At 33.8% G+C, this 15,105-nt stretch overlaps 1 protein-coding gene across 1 annotated transcript in view; it reads right to left on the bottom strand.

Annotated features, from left to right (window-relative positions):
* The window catches only part of NDUFAF2 (NADH:ubiquinone oxidoreductase complex assembly factor 2), a 153,593-nt gene that overhangs the window by 64,383 nt on the left and 74,105 nt on the right, over positions 1 to 15,105 (bottom strand). Inside the window, exon 2 of the mRNA XM_006188927.2 lies at positions 747 to 836. Within this exon, the coding sequence (XP_006188989.2) occupies positions 747 to 836 (90 nt within the window). The remainder of the gene's footprint in view (positions 1 to 746; positions 837 to 15,105) is intronic.

Here is a 15,105-nt window from a genome sequence, read left to right as displayed (position 1 = left end):
ATGGACCTGATTCAAACCTGTGTTGTTCAAAGGTCAACTGTCCTCCTTTTTGCAGACTGGTTTCCACTTTCTTTTTAGTAAATCACCTTTTTCTGCAGCAAAGTTTAGACAGTGGATCAAAGATAGTCACCCACATGCTACTGAGTTCATATGCTTCTTTCAGCCATATGGAGAGACTGCTACTATTTTCTCTTTCTTTGATTTTTTTACTTTAATTCCAAAGTCCTAACAGGGAGCAAGTGTCCATCCTTGTCTAAACATGGGGTCAGCTAATGGGGTTACTGTAAGTTGAACGAATATTCCAAGTGGTATCTATAGCAAGTATTAGCCACGATTTGTAAAAGAGGAAATTAAGACTGAGAAGTATGAGTTACTTTCTCAAGTTCATGTGGGTAGAGAGTACCAGAAACAGAATTCAAACCCTGAGGTTCTTCAAGTGCAGGACCAGCACATCAAAGTGAGTGCCTCCTTCAATTCTGCATCTTAGGAGCTTTGTTTGCTTCACCCCAGTCCCAGGACTGCTAATGCTTCATAGCTCTTTTCTCTATACATGCATTCCCTTACTATAATGTGGAAACTTCACAACTTACAAAGAAATGGAGTTTAAAAAAAGTTGAAAAAATGTTTCACTGATGCAGTTGTAAAAGTTTTTGCAAAGAGAATAAATAGGAAATTATGTATGTTCTTGTTGATTTTGTATCTAAACAATTTGCCTTCCAGAAGATACTACTAAAGCAGAAACTTACCTTCCCATTCTGCTGGGATGTCTCCTACTTCATAGTCTATTTCTCTTCTATTTGCTGCTTCCACAATTCTTTTCTCTCGAATAATTTGTCCTATAAGACAAAAGTGATTATTACATTTCTAAATGAACTCATAACACAGTAGTTACTAAAAGAAATATTTTCTCTTTGGATATTGCACACTTCCCCATATGATAAGAGAATTAACAGGAAAAATAATAGATTCCATTTAGAATTAGGTATATTAGAAAAAGCAGTTTCTAAACTACTTTATAAATTTTAATTTCCTACCATAGTGTGCAAAATTAATTTTAGTAGAATAAATCTAGATTCTATGTATAGAAAAAGAGAAATCAATTAATTTGTAGGCCAATAAAAAACATTTAAATGAATAACAGAGTGTTTAACTGCTTCAAACTCTGCAAGTATATTAGAAGTGCCAGTGGCTGCTGCTTCTGTCTAAAGGAATCAATATTCATGGCTCAATACGGAAAACAGTATGGAGGTTCCTAAAAAACTAAAAATAGAGTTACCATATAATCCAGCAATCCCATTCTTGGGCACATATTCAGAAAAGACAAAAACTCTCATTCAAAAAGATATATGTACCCCAGTTTTCACAGCAGCACTGCTTACAAGAGCTAAGACATGGAAGCAACCTAAGTGTCCATCAACAGATGAATAGATAAAGATGTAGTACATATATACAATAGAATATTGAATGAAATAATGTCATTTGCAGCTACATGGATGGACATAGAGAATATCATACCAAGTGAAGTAAGTCAGAGAAAGACAAATATTATATGATGTCACAAATATGGAATCTAAAAAATAGTACAATGAACTTATTTATAAAACAGAAACAGACTCACAGACATAGAAGACAAACTTATGGTTACTAAAGGCAGGGGATAAACTGGGAGTATGGGAATAACAGATGCACAGTACCATATATAAAATAGATTAAAAAATAACAATTTACTATGTAACACAGGGAACTATATTCACTATCTCATAATAAATGATAAATGGTAAAGAATCAGAAAAAAGAATACATAGACATATGTTATATATAACAATCACTTTGCTGTACACCTAAAACAAACACAATATTGTAAATCAACTATTCTTCAATCAAGAATTAATTAAAAAAATTTATGGCCCCTACAAAGTATGTAGTAGACCACAAGACCCTGCTGCTAACTGTCCCCATAGTACACTGGCAAACCCAAGGGAAACAAGTCACGTTTAATTCTGTGGCCCATCTGAGTGACCTCTCAAGAGAATCTAAATGAAGTACAACAAACTGGTGAGTTTCAGGTATGAGATCAACATCTGGAGTAGGACGGCAGCAATGTAGAAAACATGAGAGCAGAGAGAGCAGCAAAGAAAAAGATGGAGAGGGGTTAGGGATGAAATGAGAATGACTGTTGATCATTAATAATAAATAATAATAATAAAAGGTTGATTAATGTATATTTTAAATTTATGAAGAAGACATAAAACTATTTGGTATTTTCTTCTGTTTTCAGAAAGGCTTGATTAGGGATGCATATACCTTTTCAAATTAGTGTTTCCATTTTTTTCCAGATATATACACAGGAGTGTGATTGTGATTGCTGGATCATACGTTAGTTCTATTTTTAATTTTTTAAGGAAACTCCAGACTGTTGTTTTCCACAGTGGTGCACCAATTTACATTCCCCAAAACACTGTACAAGGGTTCCCTTTTCTCCACACCCTCTTTGGCACTTTTTATCTGTAGACTTTTTGATGATGGCCATTCTAACTGGTGTGATGTGATACCTCCTTGTAGTTTTGATTTGTATTTCTCTAATAATTAGCAAAGTTGAGTATCTTTTCTGTGCCTGTTGGCTATCTGTATGTCTTCTTTGAAGAAATGTCTATTTAGGTCTTCTGTCCATTTTTTGATCGGGTTGTTTGTTTTTCCGATAGTGAGTTGAATGAGCTGTTTATCTTGCATATTAACTACTTGTCAGTTGCATCATTTGCAAATATTTTCTTCTAGTCCATAGGCTGCTTTTAGTTTTGTTGATGGTTTCCTTTGCTGTGCAAAAGCTTTTACATTTTTAGTTTCCATTTATTTATTTTTGCTTTCATTTCTTCTGCTTTGGGAGACCGATCTAAGGAAATACTGCTATCATTTATGTCTGAGAATGTTTTGCCTATGTTCTCTTCTAAGAATTTTATGGTGTCATGTCTTAGATTTAAGTCTTTAAGCCATTTGGAGTTTATTTTTGTGTATGGTGTGAGGGAGTGTCCTAATTTCACTGATTTACATGAGGCTGTCCAGCTTTCCCAACACCACTTGCTGAAGAGACTGCCTTTTCTCCATTGTATATTCCTGCTTCCTTTGTCGTAGATTAACTGACTGTGATGTGTGGGTTGATTTCCAAGCTCTCTATTCTGTTCCATTGATCTCTTTTTCTGTTTTTGTGCCACTATCACACTGCTTTTGATTACTGTGGCTTTGTAGCATTGTCTAAACTCTGGAAGAATTATGGCTCCAGTTTTGTTCTTTTTTCTCAGGATTGCTTTGGCAATTCTGGGTCTTCTGTGGTTCCATATAAATTTTAGTATTATTTGTTCTAGTTCTGAGAAAAATGTCATGGTTATTTTGATAGGGATTGTATTAAATCTGTAGATTGCTTTGGGAAATATGGCATTTTAACAATATTAGTTCTTCCAACCCAAGAACACAGGATATCTTTCCACTTCTTTGAATTGTCTTCAATTTCATTTATCAATGTTTTAGAAAAAGACTTTCAGCATGTAAGTCTTTCACCTCCTTAGTCAAGTTTAAACAGCAGCACTATTTACTACAGCCAAGACATGGAAATAACACAAGTGCCCATCAACAGATGATTGGTTTAAGAAGATGTGGTATATATACATAAAACAAAATATTACTCAGCCATAAAAAGGAATAAAACATTGCCATTTACAGCAACATGGATGGACCTAGAGAATATCATAAGTGAAGTAAGCCAGACAGAGAAAGACAAATATCACATGATATGACTTATACATGGAATCTAAAAAACAGGACAAATGAATTTATTTACAAAACAGAAAACACACTCAAAGACATAAAAACCAAACTTATGGGTACCAAAGGGGAATAGGAGGAAGGGGAGGAATAAATTAGGAGTGTAGGATTAACAGATACAAACTACTATACTATACATAAAATAGATAAGCAACAAAGATTTACTTTACAGCACAGGGAACTATATTCAATATCTTGTAATAACCTACACTGGAAAATAACCTGAAAAAGTATATATAACTGAATTACTTTGTTATACACCTGAAAATAACACAGTATTGTAAATCAACTATACATTAAAAAAAAAAGTCTTGATTATATCCTTTCAAAGCAGCCTTGTCAAAATGGTGGTTTCAAAACATATTCCTTTGTCATTAAACCTTTGAGCCTGAGGAAACCAGATAAGCTTTCTATTTACCAACAGTTAACAAGTGTGCCTGTCTACTCCAAGGAATACAAGCTAAAACAGAGAAGACACTGGTAAGTAATATGAGAGAAGGGGCATGGCTTAACAATGATCAGACCAGTCAGGGAGAGAAATCGGAGCCTTATCAAATACCACTTTCTCTTCCCACTCCTTGGCCAATCTTACACTATGCTAAATAGACCGGGTGACATAATTTAAAAAATTGACTTGGTTGCCTACAAATCTCCTACACTACCTGAAATTCTACTAGCTAAAAATTCCTTCAACTGTAAACAAGGAAACTCCTAGGAGTGACTGTGCAGGAGAAAGGAAGCCACAAAAGGGTAGCATAAGAATACTAAGTAGCTAGTTTTATTTCCTCTACGTTAGTAATAGTAAATGACAGGCTAGGATTTCACAGACAAGCCATTAATGGCTAATAACTCTGAAGATGGGGTCAGGGAATCTCTTATTATGGACTCATTTAATCAGGCTGATTTCATCCTAATACTGAGGTGCTCCAAGTTTTATGAAGAGCAATTACCTTTTGCTTATATTATCCAATAAATATACAGTAGGACAAGGGATTAGTAGTAAAGTCCCTAGGTTGTAGGCAGAAGAGTCAGGGTAAAAGGAGCTGATAACAATGACAGCTGCATTACTTTCATTGCAGAGGTTCAACATATGTACACGTATTTTTACTAAAATGCTATTTATATCCACATATGTAAACATATCATAATAACAAGAGTTATCATAAATTTAGCATAGACTATATTTACTAAAGTAAGTTTGCATGGCAATTTCCAAAATCTTTGGAAGAGTCAAAATACCTGAGTCTTTATATAGTCCTTTATATAGTCCTTTCCTAAATACTAGGACATAAGTACGTCTTTTTGGCAATAACAAGTACATAAAGGAAAATTATCATCTGAAATACAAAATGCTAACAAATGGGCTTCTGAAAGTACATGTGTGTTCTATAAGCTTTTAAGTGTACATCAATAAAATTTAGCACACAGGGAGAGAATAGAGAGGTCTAACGTTCCCAGTAGTGCCACTAAATGCATACATATTCCAAGTAATTATATCTGTATGTCTGTGACACAAAAAATGAACTTTTTATTCCTATTCTCAGGTCTATAAGCTTCATTTAAGGTATCCTAAGAGTTATAAAAATCAAAAGTCATACCTATTTATGTATATATGGGAAGACAGGAAGAGTAATTCATCAGTTAGTTGCTGACAATTGCTGAAAAAAAACCTTTGTTTATGAACAGATGACATCAAAGCTTTCTAAAATACAAGTACACTTCTTCAGCAACACAAAATAAGGTCCTTAATTTACTGAATAAGCTCTTTGTAATCAGATATAGGCTTTTTCTCTGAAATAAATTGTTTTAAAACTACTCCATTTTTTGGAATAAATGCTACTTGTACAATTTTTATGAACTGGGAATGAAAATTATGAACTTACTGTTTGCTTTCATACAACAGTTGTAAAGACAATCCTATTTACCATAGCAAAAAAAAAAAATTTCCATCTAGAAAATGGAGCAAATTTAAGTACTTCTCAAGTGTCAAAATTTTAAGATCCAATTTACATTTAAAAATTAACTTAATAACAGAAACATTTAGTCTAATATATAGAGATTTAATAAATCCTAATACAACAACAGACAACTGACAGTGGTGTACTCCATGAGCATTAAGTGAAACAAGGCATAATTAAATCTCATATTGTTTTATTATGCTTTGTTTTACTTAATACTAAACAATATTAGACTGAATTAAAATAGTCAAAATAAAAGTTTGAATTCAGATAGATCATAATGGTCAATGGTATATGGAGTTAAAGACTGTGTAAGTAACAATACTACTTCCCAAACTCAAAAAAATTTAAAGCTAGCTGCCATAAGCTAACTGCCCTAGAAGGAGAGCAGCTTTCCTACTCCTTTATTTTAAAAACTATGGAACCCATCTAGTTAAAAGAAGAAACAAAGGCAAGACTGCCAGGTATTGGGTATAGATGACAGACATAGGTAAAAGTCAGATATCACCTGTTCTGCTGGGCTTCTGGGATAGAGTACATGAACCCTGGACACAGACATAGGAAAGAGGATCTAGAGCTGGGTTCTAAACTTCAGTCACTCAAGTGCCGGTTATGCAATTTTTTAGTCACATTTCACAGTATCATATCTCTAATATTTTTCTTTAATTTGGCTTGCTTTTTTCTTCAATATTCACTTTTACCTTACCCTAGAAAAACCTAGGAAATAATGACTACTTTTGTGTTCAAACATACATAAAACAGATGTATGTCTTTAAAAATGTAACAGATTGCCTTTGTACCCTCTTAAGTCATCTTGCAGACCGCACTTTGGAAACCACACTAGTCTACAGAGATAGGCCCAGCAACATATATGATGGTGATACAGGGCATAGGAATCAATATACCAGGATGTTGTCGATGGGAAATGGCTGATGAACATCAAAGTCTTGCTTATACTGTGTTAACCCATCATTGCATAAAATCCTATGTTATATATAATCTTAGGTTAAGTTTGAAAGAAGAGGGCAGAGGTCCTAGAAGTAGGAAAGAGTGTCACTTGTCTGAGTATATACTTTTAAATAAGTTTGAAAGCATGTTAATGTTCTATATATTCAAAAAATAAAATTAAGTCAACATGGATGTGAAAGAAGAAAAAAGAAAATGAAAGCAAACTGAAACAAATAAGCCCAACTTAACTTCAGACTAATAACAATCACACTGAATGGCGAAAGAAAAGAAAGAACTATACCAGGTAACTTATGAACATGCTACTTGACTAGGTATACTCAGTCTCAGGCAGGAAAAAATTGCAAACACATCCTGAACTGTTTGTAGTATGTTTGTTTTCTGTAGTGGTATGGGCGAGGTAATTCTGAAACTATTTTAGATATATTATAGGATTCAGCAAATGAGTAAACGTGTTAATGTTACTGGAAGCCAGGGTTCTCACTGTGGAAGGACATACAAATACACAATGGGGAAAAGCAAAAAAGAACCATGTGGGATAGACCGAAACTGGACACATCAGTTACTTATGATAAATAAGACAGATATGCATTTATATACAGACATATGTATTTCTACATACATGTATATATTTTTCTAGTTCTATTTACATAAATAGGAGCAAAGACCCTAGTAGCAATGAGGACTCATAGAGCCCAAATCTTGGCTATGCCATTATACACCAAAAGAAACCAGCATCCCTCAGAAAAATAGCTGATTCCAGACCTAGGGCAGGGTGGGTTCAAAATGAGCCTGGGAACATCTCGCTACACTACAAAACAAGAGAGTTCTCAAAAAATAATAATAATGATACTAGGGGCCTGTCACAAGGATTTAAGGGCCAGCTTAAAGCGCTAACACTAGCTAAATCTGGGATAATCTGAGCACCAAAATAATCCAGGAATTACAGACCAGCAATTGTCAAATTGTGATAGGGAGCTCTGCAGGGTGCCTATGACCCTTTTAAGGTGTCTGTGGGGCCAAACATAATTTAATAATACTAAGATGTTATTTGCCCCTCTTACTTTCATTTTTTTCATGAATGTACAGTGGAGTTTTCCAGAGGCTACATGATCCGTGATATAGTAACATACTGAATGAGGAAACGGATATGAAAAATCCAGCTGTCTTTTTATTAAGCCACATCCTGGGGGGATTTGTAAAACAAAGTAATGTTACTCTTTTCTCTAAATGTTTCTGTTTTGGAAAGTACAGTTATTTCTGATCAAAAATATATTCTTTGTGGAAGCATGTAATGGATTTATTAGAGTCATTTGTAATGAATTAACAAGCACTTTAAAATTCTGTTTTAACAGTATGGAGATTCCTCAAAAAGACTAGGAATAGACTTACCTTATGACCCAGTAATCCCACTCCTGGGCATATAACCAGAAGGAACCCTACTTTAAAAAGACACTTGCACCCCAGTGTTCATAGCAGCACTATTTACAATAGCCAACACATGAAAACAGCCTAAATGTCAATCAACAGATGACTGGATAAAGAAGATGTGGTATATTTATACAGTGGAATACTATTCAGCCATAAAAACGACAACATAATGCCATTTGTAGCAACATGGATGTTCCTGGAGAATGTCATTCTAAGTGAAGTAAGCCAGAAAGAGAAAGAAAATACTATATGAGATTCGCTCATATGTGGAATCTTAAAAAAAAAAAAAAAAGAACATAAATACAAAACAGAAACAGACTCACAGACATAGAATACAAACTTGTAGTTGCCAAGGGGGAGGGGGGAGGGAAGGGATAGACTGGGAGTTCAAAATTTGTAGGTACTGACAGGTATATGTAGAATAGATTAAACAAGATTATACTGTATAGCACAGGGAAATATATACAAGATCTTGTGGTAGCTCACAGCAAAAAAAAAATGTGACAATGAATATATGTATGTTCATGTTTAACTGAAAGATTGTGCTCTACACTGGAATTTGACACAACATTGTAAAATGACTATAACCCAATAAAAAATGTTTTTTAAAATTCTGTTTTAAGAATAGAGAGCCCAGAAATAAACCCACAGACGTTTGGTCAATTAATCTTTGATAAAGGAGGCAAGAATATACAATGGAGAAGAGACAGTCTCTTCAGCAAATGGTGTTAGGAAAAGTGGACAGCTGAATGTAAATCAGTGAAGTTAGAATGTTCCCTCACATCATACACAAAAATAAACTCAAAATGGCTTAAAGATTTAAACATAAGACAAGACACTATAGACTTCTCAGAAGAAAATACAGGCAAAACATTACCTGACATAAACCTTAGCAATGTTCTGCTAGGGCAGTCTATCCACACAATAGAAAAAAAAGCAAAAGTTAACAAGTGGGACCTAATTAAACTTACAAGCTTTTGCATAGCAAAGGAAACCATAAGCAAAACAAAAAGAAAACCTACCAAATGGGAGAAAATATTTACAAAAGATGAGACTGACAAGGGCTTAATTTCCAGAATATATAAACAGCTCATATAACTTAATGACAAAAAAAACCCAATCAAAAAATGAGCAGAAGACCTAAACAAGCAATTCTCCAGTGAAGACATACAAATGGCCAATAAGCACATGAAAAAATGCTCAATATCACTAATTATCAGAGAACTGCAAATCAAAACTACAATGAGGTATCACCTCACACTGGTTAGAATGGCCATCATTCAAAAGTTTACAAATGATGAATGCTGGAGAAGGTATGGAGAAAAGGGAATCCTCCTACACTGCTGATGGGAATGTAGTTTGGTGCAGCCATTATGGAAAACAATATGGAGATTCCTCAAAAGACTAAAAATAGACTTACTATATGATCCAGCAATCCCACTCCTGGGCATATAACCAGACACAACTTTAATTCAAAAAGATACATGCACCCCAATGTTCATAGCAACACTATTTACAATAGCCAAGACGTGAAAACCACCTAAATGTCCATCAACAGATGACCGGATAAAGAATTTGTGGTGTACTACTCAGCCATAAAAAAGAATAAAATAATGCCATTTGCAGCAACATGAATGGATATGGAGACTGTCACTGCTAGCGAAGTAAGCCAGAAAGAGAAAGAAAAATACCATATGATATCACTTATATGTGGAATGTAAAAAAAAAAAAAAAAACACAAATGAACTTACTTACAAAACAGAAAGAGACTCACAGACATAGAGAACCAACTTATGGTTACCATGGGAAAAAGGGGTGGGAAGGGATAAATTGGGAGTTCGAGATTTGCAGATACTAACTACTATATATAAAATAAACAACTTTATACTGTATAGCACAGGGAACTATATTCAGTATCTTACAGTAAACTATAATGAAGAAGAATATGGAAAACAATATATGTATGTATATGTATGACTGAAGTAGTATGCTGTACACCAGAAATTGATAAAACATTGCAAACTGACCATACTTCAATAAAAAAATAAAAATTCTGTTTTAGTTTTAATATGATAAATATTAATACATATCTCATAAACAAAGCTCTTTCAGTAACTGTGAAGAGCTTAAAGGGACCTTGAGACTAAAATGTTTAAGAACTATATACACCACTAAAAAAAATAGGAATCCATAAAGCTAAACCACTAAACGATATAAATAAAAAGATGGATAAATAAATAAGACATAAAAGGGCTCTTGCCACAGTGCTGAATAGTAAATGTGCAGGAAGTGCCAGAGCTGGAAAATCATCATTTTATAACCATCTTGATAAAGAATGGTTCTGGTAAGAATCACTAATGAAAGGAGATTTTTGTCTTCTGTTCTTATTTGGAAATAATTTCCTTTTCCTCTACATACAGGGTGTTTTCACACATTTGGATGCTGAAAAGACTTACAAATTAAAAGGATGATTGGGTTAGAAATATAAAATTTCTAATTTGATACCTACAATTACCGTTTCCTAGGGTCTTAGTGACCCTATAGATGAGTAAGACCTTTGACAGGTGCCAGTCTGAGGCAGGTGACACCAGAAGAACGAGCCAGCAGACTTAGACATCTCTCCTCCCCTGGGTCACTGCTCCTTCCCTAATCCATCCACACAGGTTAGGGCAGATATTTAAGCAGCCTTTAATCTTTAAATTTTGAAGCATCAGAACTCACACGATATCTGTCACAGTGGAGAAAGAATTTTCTTCCATCAGTACCAAATAAAAGGTGGAGGCCTATATGGGTTGTGACCCACAAGCATATGTGATCTTGGTGAAGGTTTTCAACCAGCTGTCTACTTCCAGCCCAATATTTCCCACTGGATGGGCACTGAGAGAAGAAGTGAATGGAATTCGGAGGTGACTTTGGGATGAAAAGAGATTGGGCTGAGTAACATGACACTTCTCTGGGATAGCTATCCCCTTACAAACAAGCAAGATTCAGGCCTTTATGTCTGACAGGAGCCCCTGGCTTGGAGAAACGGTAATGAAGTTGGTAGGATGGCCAAGGTAAGAAAGACCCTTTCTGTCTAATTGATGTCTGTTCTTTTGCCCCAGTGGCAGTGATCAGCACAAACCAGGTTATAATTCTAAATCAGTTTGTGTGGTGATGTATAAAAGACTGAATTTTGCATACGAAAGGAGGCTTAGAAGTGTCAATGCATAATATATGAAAGCAAAGGCTACTGAAAGCCAAGAACCACACTACTACATATATTAGATTTGGGCACTTTAAACCTTATTATACTGAAGTATTGTAAATTTTTTCTAAAACACCAATTAAGAGTACTAAAATAATATAACTTAGATGATTGATTTCTTGAATATATGTAAGCACATTTGACTGTCCTTTATGATTGGATTACCACATTCTATTGATTCTTATTTTGTGGTTGGCTTTATTCCTTTCATAACTATGTAAGTTTAAAAAGCTAAAGTTCTAATCTGTTCTTAGAAACAATGATCAGTACATATATGTAAACTAAAAAAATTTGTGCAGTATATTGTATACATGTATTTACATGCAATATAATGTATATGTGCAGTCAAACTGTAATAATTCTACTTAATAAAATTGAAAAAGGAGAAAAAAGAAATAAATGCCTTTGCAGCTTAAAAAAAAAAAAAAGAGTATTAAAATAAGAATCCTTAAACTGAAAGCCATTTTCACATATGACTTAAAGCATAATTTGACTAAAGTTACTCAGATGTAGCATCTATTTACTAAAAACCTGCTGTGTACCAGACAATGTTTAGGTACCTTCCGTATATTCTCTCTTATCTTTAAAACAATCTTTTTCAGGTGAGGAAAAAGAGGGATAGGGTGATTAGCTTATCCAAATATACATAGCTAATTAAAGTAGTACAGCCAGTATTTGCACCTAAGCATTTTTCTGACTCCCAACGTAAGCATTTTCCATTTAAGATTTAAAAATTAGCATTTACAAAGTCCGCACATGGTATCATTACAGATATCCAATTAAAAATGAACATTTTATTCATAACTATCATAATCTATTATTTTCCCAAAGTGATCAAATGAGGCATTCCTGCCTGAAAATGTGATGATTCTATAATTTGACATATTCTACATATATTTATGGGAGCATGGAAGACTATCTCAGCAGGTCTCAGCAGGTAACACTTTTTTTAAAGCAATTAAAGAGGCCTTCCGGATAAGCTTTCAGAATTTTTAAGACTGCCAACTAGTTCAATGGATTACCTAAAATCTTATTAGCCTCCCCATACTTAACAGGTTTCCCATAAGGAATCTCAGGTTTTTATTTTTAGAAAACCCCAAATTATATAAAAATGCTTGGTTATTCTAAAATGCCATATATAATGTGGTTTAACTTTTCAGGACCCAAAAGCTAAAAGGTCTTAAACTATACCCAGAAAGATAGCAGAAAAATCCCAAGGGACCTCTTTCTTATATTAGTGTAAACATTTTGTAGTAAGTTTATAGCACATCAATATTATTTTGTTTAAATCTGACTTTATTAATTTTTTAAAAGTAATAAGTAAAATTTGTAAAATTTAGGTCTGAAAGTACATATGAAAAAAAAATCACAATTTAAGAAAAAAAGGTGAACCTATTGCAAATTTTGTCTATTCTTTCCACATGAACAATAAACTGTTTATTATTTACTGTTTATTTTTTTAAAGTTCCATAGTAATATTACATGCAAACAAATTTAAAGTTTCAAAAATGCTATTCAACCAAAAAATATATATTGGACTATTAAAATAATCTAGGAAGATTCATAGTCATAAGTTAAGTAAGTTTTCTGATTCTAGACCCAAATCAAGAACGTAAGTCTTAGAAACATCTAGTATTTTACTTCCTTTCCATTACTGTGAAAATCAAACACCGAAAATAGTTATACTTTTAAAAATAAAGAAAAATACTTGAATGTTATGTAAAAATCATTTATTTTCCAAACTGCAAGGAATTTTTGATCCTTAGAAAAAGTGCAGATGTAATTACAATTGCCTCCCCACCCCCAAAAGGAGGTAATCATTAAAAAGAGGCCTTCAAGATAAGCTTTCGGAATTCGGATTCATACTATGTATGTAGCCCATGTAATGTGTTCACTCTGAAGAGATGAAAGAGAAGCAGTTATTTCAGGTTTTGATTGACGTGTAGGAAATCAGAATCTTGAAAGTACTTCATTCATCTAATACATCCTACAATTCTCTGTAAAGCTAAATTATCTTCAATGTATATAGTATATTTATATTGAGAATTTGAGCATTTAAGGGAATAACACAAAAAGCTAACATCAGGTGATACTGCTACGACTATGTCTGAATCATGATAGATGAGTTAAATGTGTTAAATACATATAAAAAGGGAAGGAAAATAAAGGGGGGGATACAAATTTTTGACCAAATTAAATAGGCTTTAAGATATATCATATGGAAATTCAGGTTTTAAAAAGAGTGTTTTACAATAAGGAAATTCATGACTAAACTGAAAAAAATCTTCATTTTATACTGAAAGTTGCTAACTAAAGCAAGCAAATTCCAATCTGGTACACCTTTAATAAAAAAGGAATAATATTTTCTCCTCTCAAAATTAGCAAACACTCATAGTGTGGTATATAAATCAATATAATCAAGTATTTGATTTTCACTTTGAGAATCTAACTTGAACACTTGGGGCTGTCAATAGAGAGAGAAAGAGAAACTGAAGGAATTAATTTTAAAAACAGTGGCAAATATTATTAGAATTTAGAGAACTAAAATTTTATGCCACTTGTAAAGCTTGGGCCTAGCACACTTTATTTTCAGATTTGAAATGTAGATGATATGGCTGCTTAGATTTCTAGATCCCAATGGTTTCATAGAAATCAAGTAGTTGTGGTCATCTATCAAAAATCCTAAGAGTCAAGGACTGTACCATTATCTACCATTACTAATTCACAGAATATATGACAGTTTTAAATATGGATAATTTAGTGAAAATAGAGTACACATTTTGTGGTACATTAGTCTTCATTTTAAAATATACATATTTATTTATTAGTCCATGAAATTACTAATACCCTTCATTAATCTATTTAATTTGGTTACCAACAGACACTACTTATCACTAATGAACAAAAATCTATTCGGATATAGAAAGAGACCACATAATCACCTAAAGAAACATGATATTCATCAGATTAACAGGAACTATATTAGTATTTGTGAATCAGATTCCTGAATATAAAAATTGGGCTTAATTTATAAGAGGCTGAGGTGTCAATAATGATCAAACTCTTTCCTTTAAAAATATCTTCAACAGTGACAGAATTTATGAAAGTGTTCAAAGCAGAGCTTCTCTGGTCGAGGCAGGGGTCCAGGGTACATCTTCCCTTTCCTCCCCAGCCGTTTCCTAGAGGCAACCTCCTCACACGGCTAGAGCTCTAAGGAGAGCTGTGAAAATCACTGATTCAGACTAAGTATTAGACTTCCGAAACTGCAGAATCCACCCCTAAACAAAATCAAGATCCCTGAACAAAATCAAGATCCTGTGAAGAGCAGAAGGACCATTTTTTGCTTCTCTCCCTGCCCTATCTTTCAGGTAGTTAATTGTGCGACCTGTCACAAACTCAAGTAATCACATGTAAGACATAGTAGGATTTTTCCTGCAGCTCCATACCCCAAGGAAGTACAGGCCTACTTAAGTTGTGGAGCTACCATCTAAGGCTGGGTCCTGACCTGAAGGCTTGCTTCCAGTGTTTAGACAGGATGAGTTCTGTGAGAAATCATTTTCTCACTTTGGAGTGAGAAGTCCTTAGGACAAGACAAAGAAGTCTGAAAACCAAGTCTTCAATTCACAGGTCCTGGAGGAAGCATGCCTAGCCTGGAGAGGCATTCTCAGCATTTCCTACGATGCCTTA

Source organism: Camelus ferus, chromosome 3, assembly GCF_009834535.1.
Source record: "Camelus ferus isolate YT-003-E chromosome 3, BCGSAC_Cfer_1.0, whole genome shotgun sequence".
Lineage (NCBI taxonomy): Eukaryota > Metazoa > Chordata > Mammalia > Artiodactyla > Camelidae > Camelus > Camelus ferus.
Note: the sequence above shows the minus strand (reverse complement) of the source record. Positions and strands in the feature narration are given on the sequence as shown.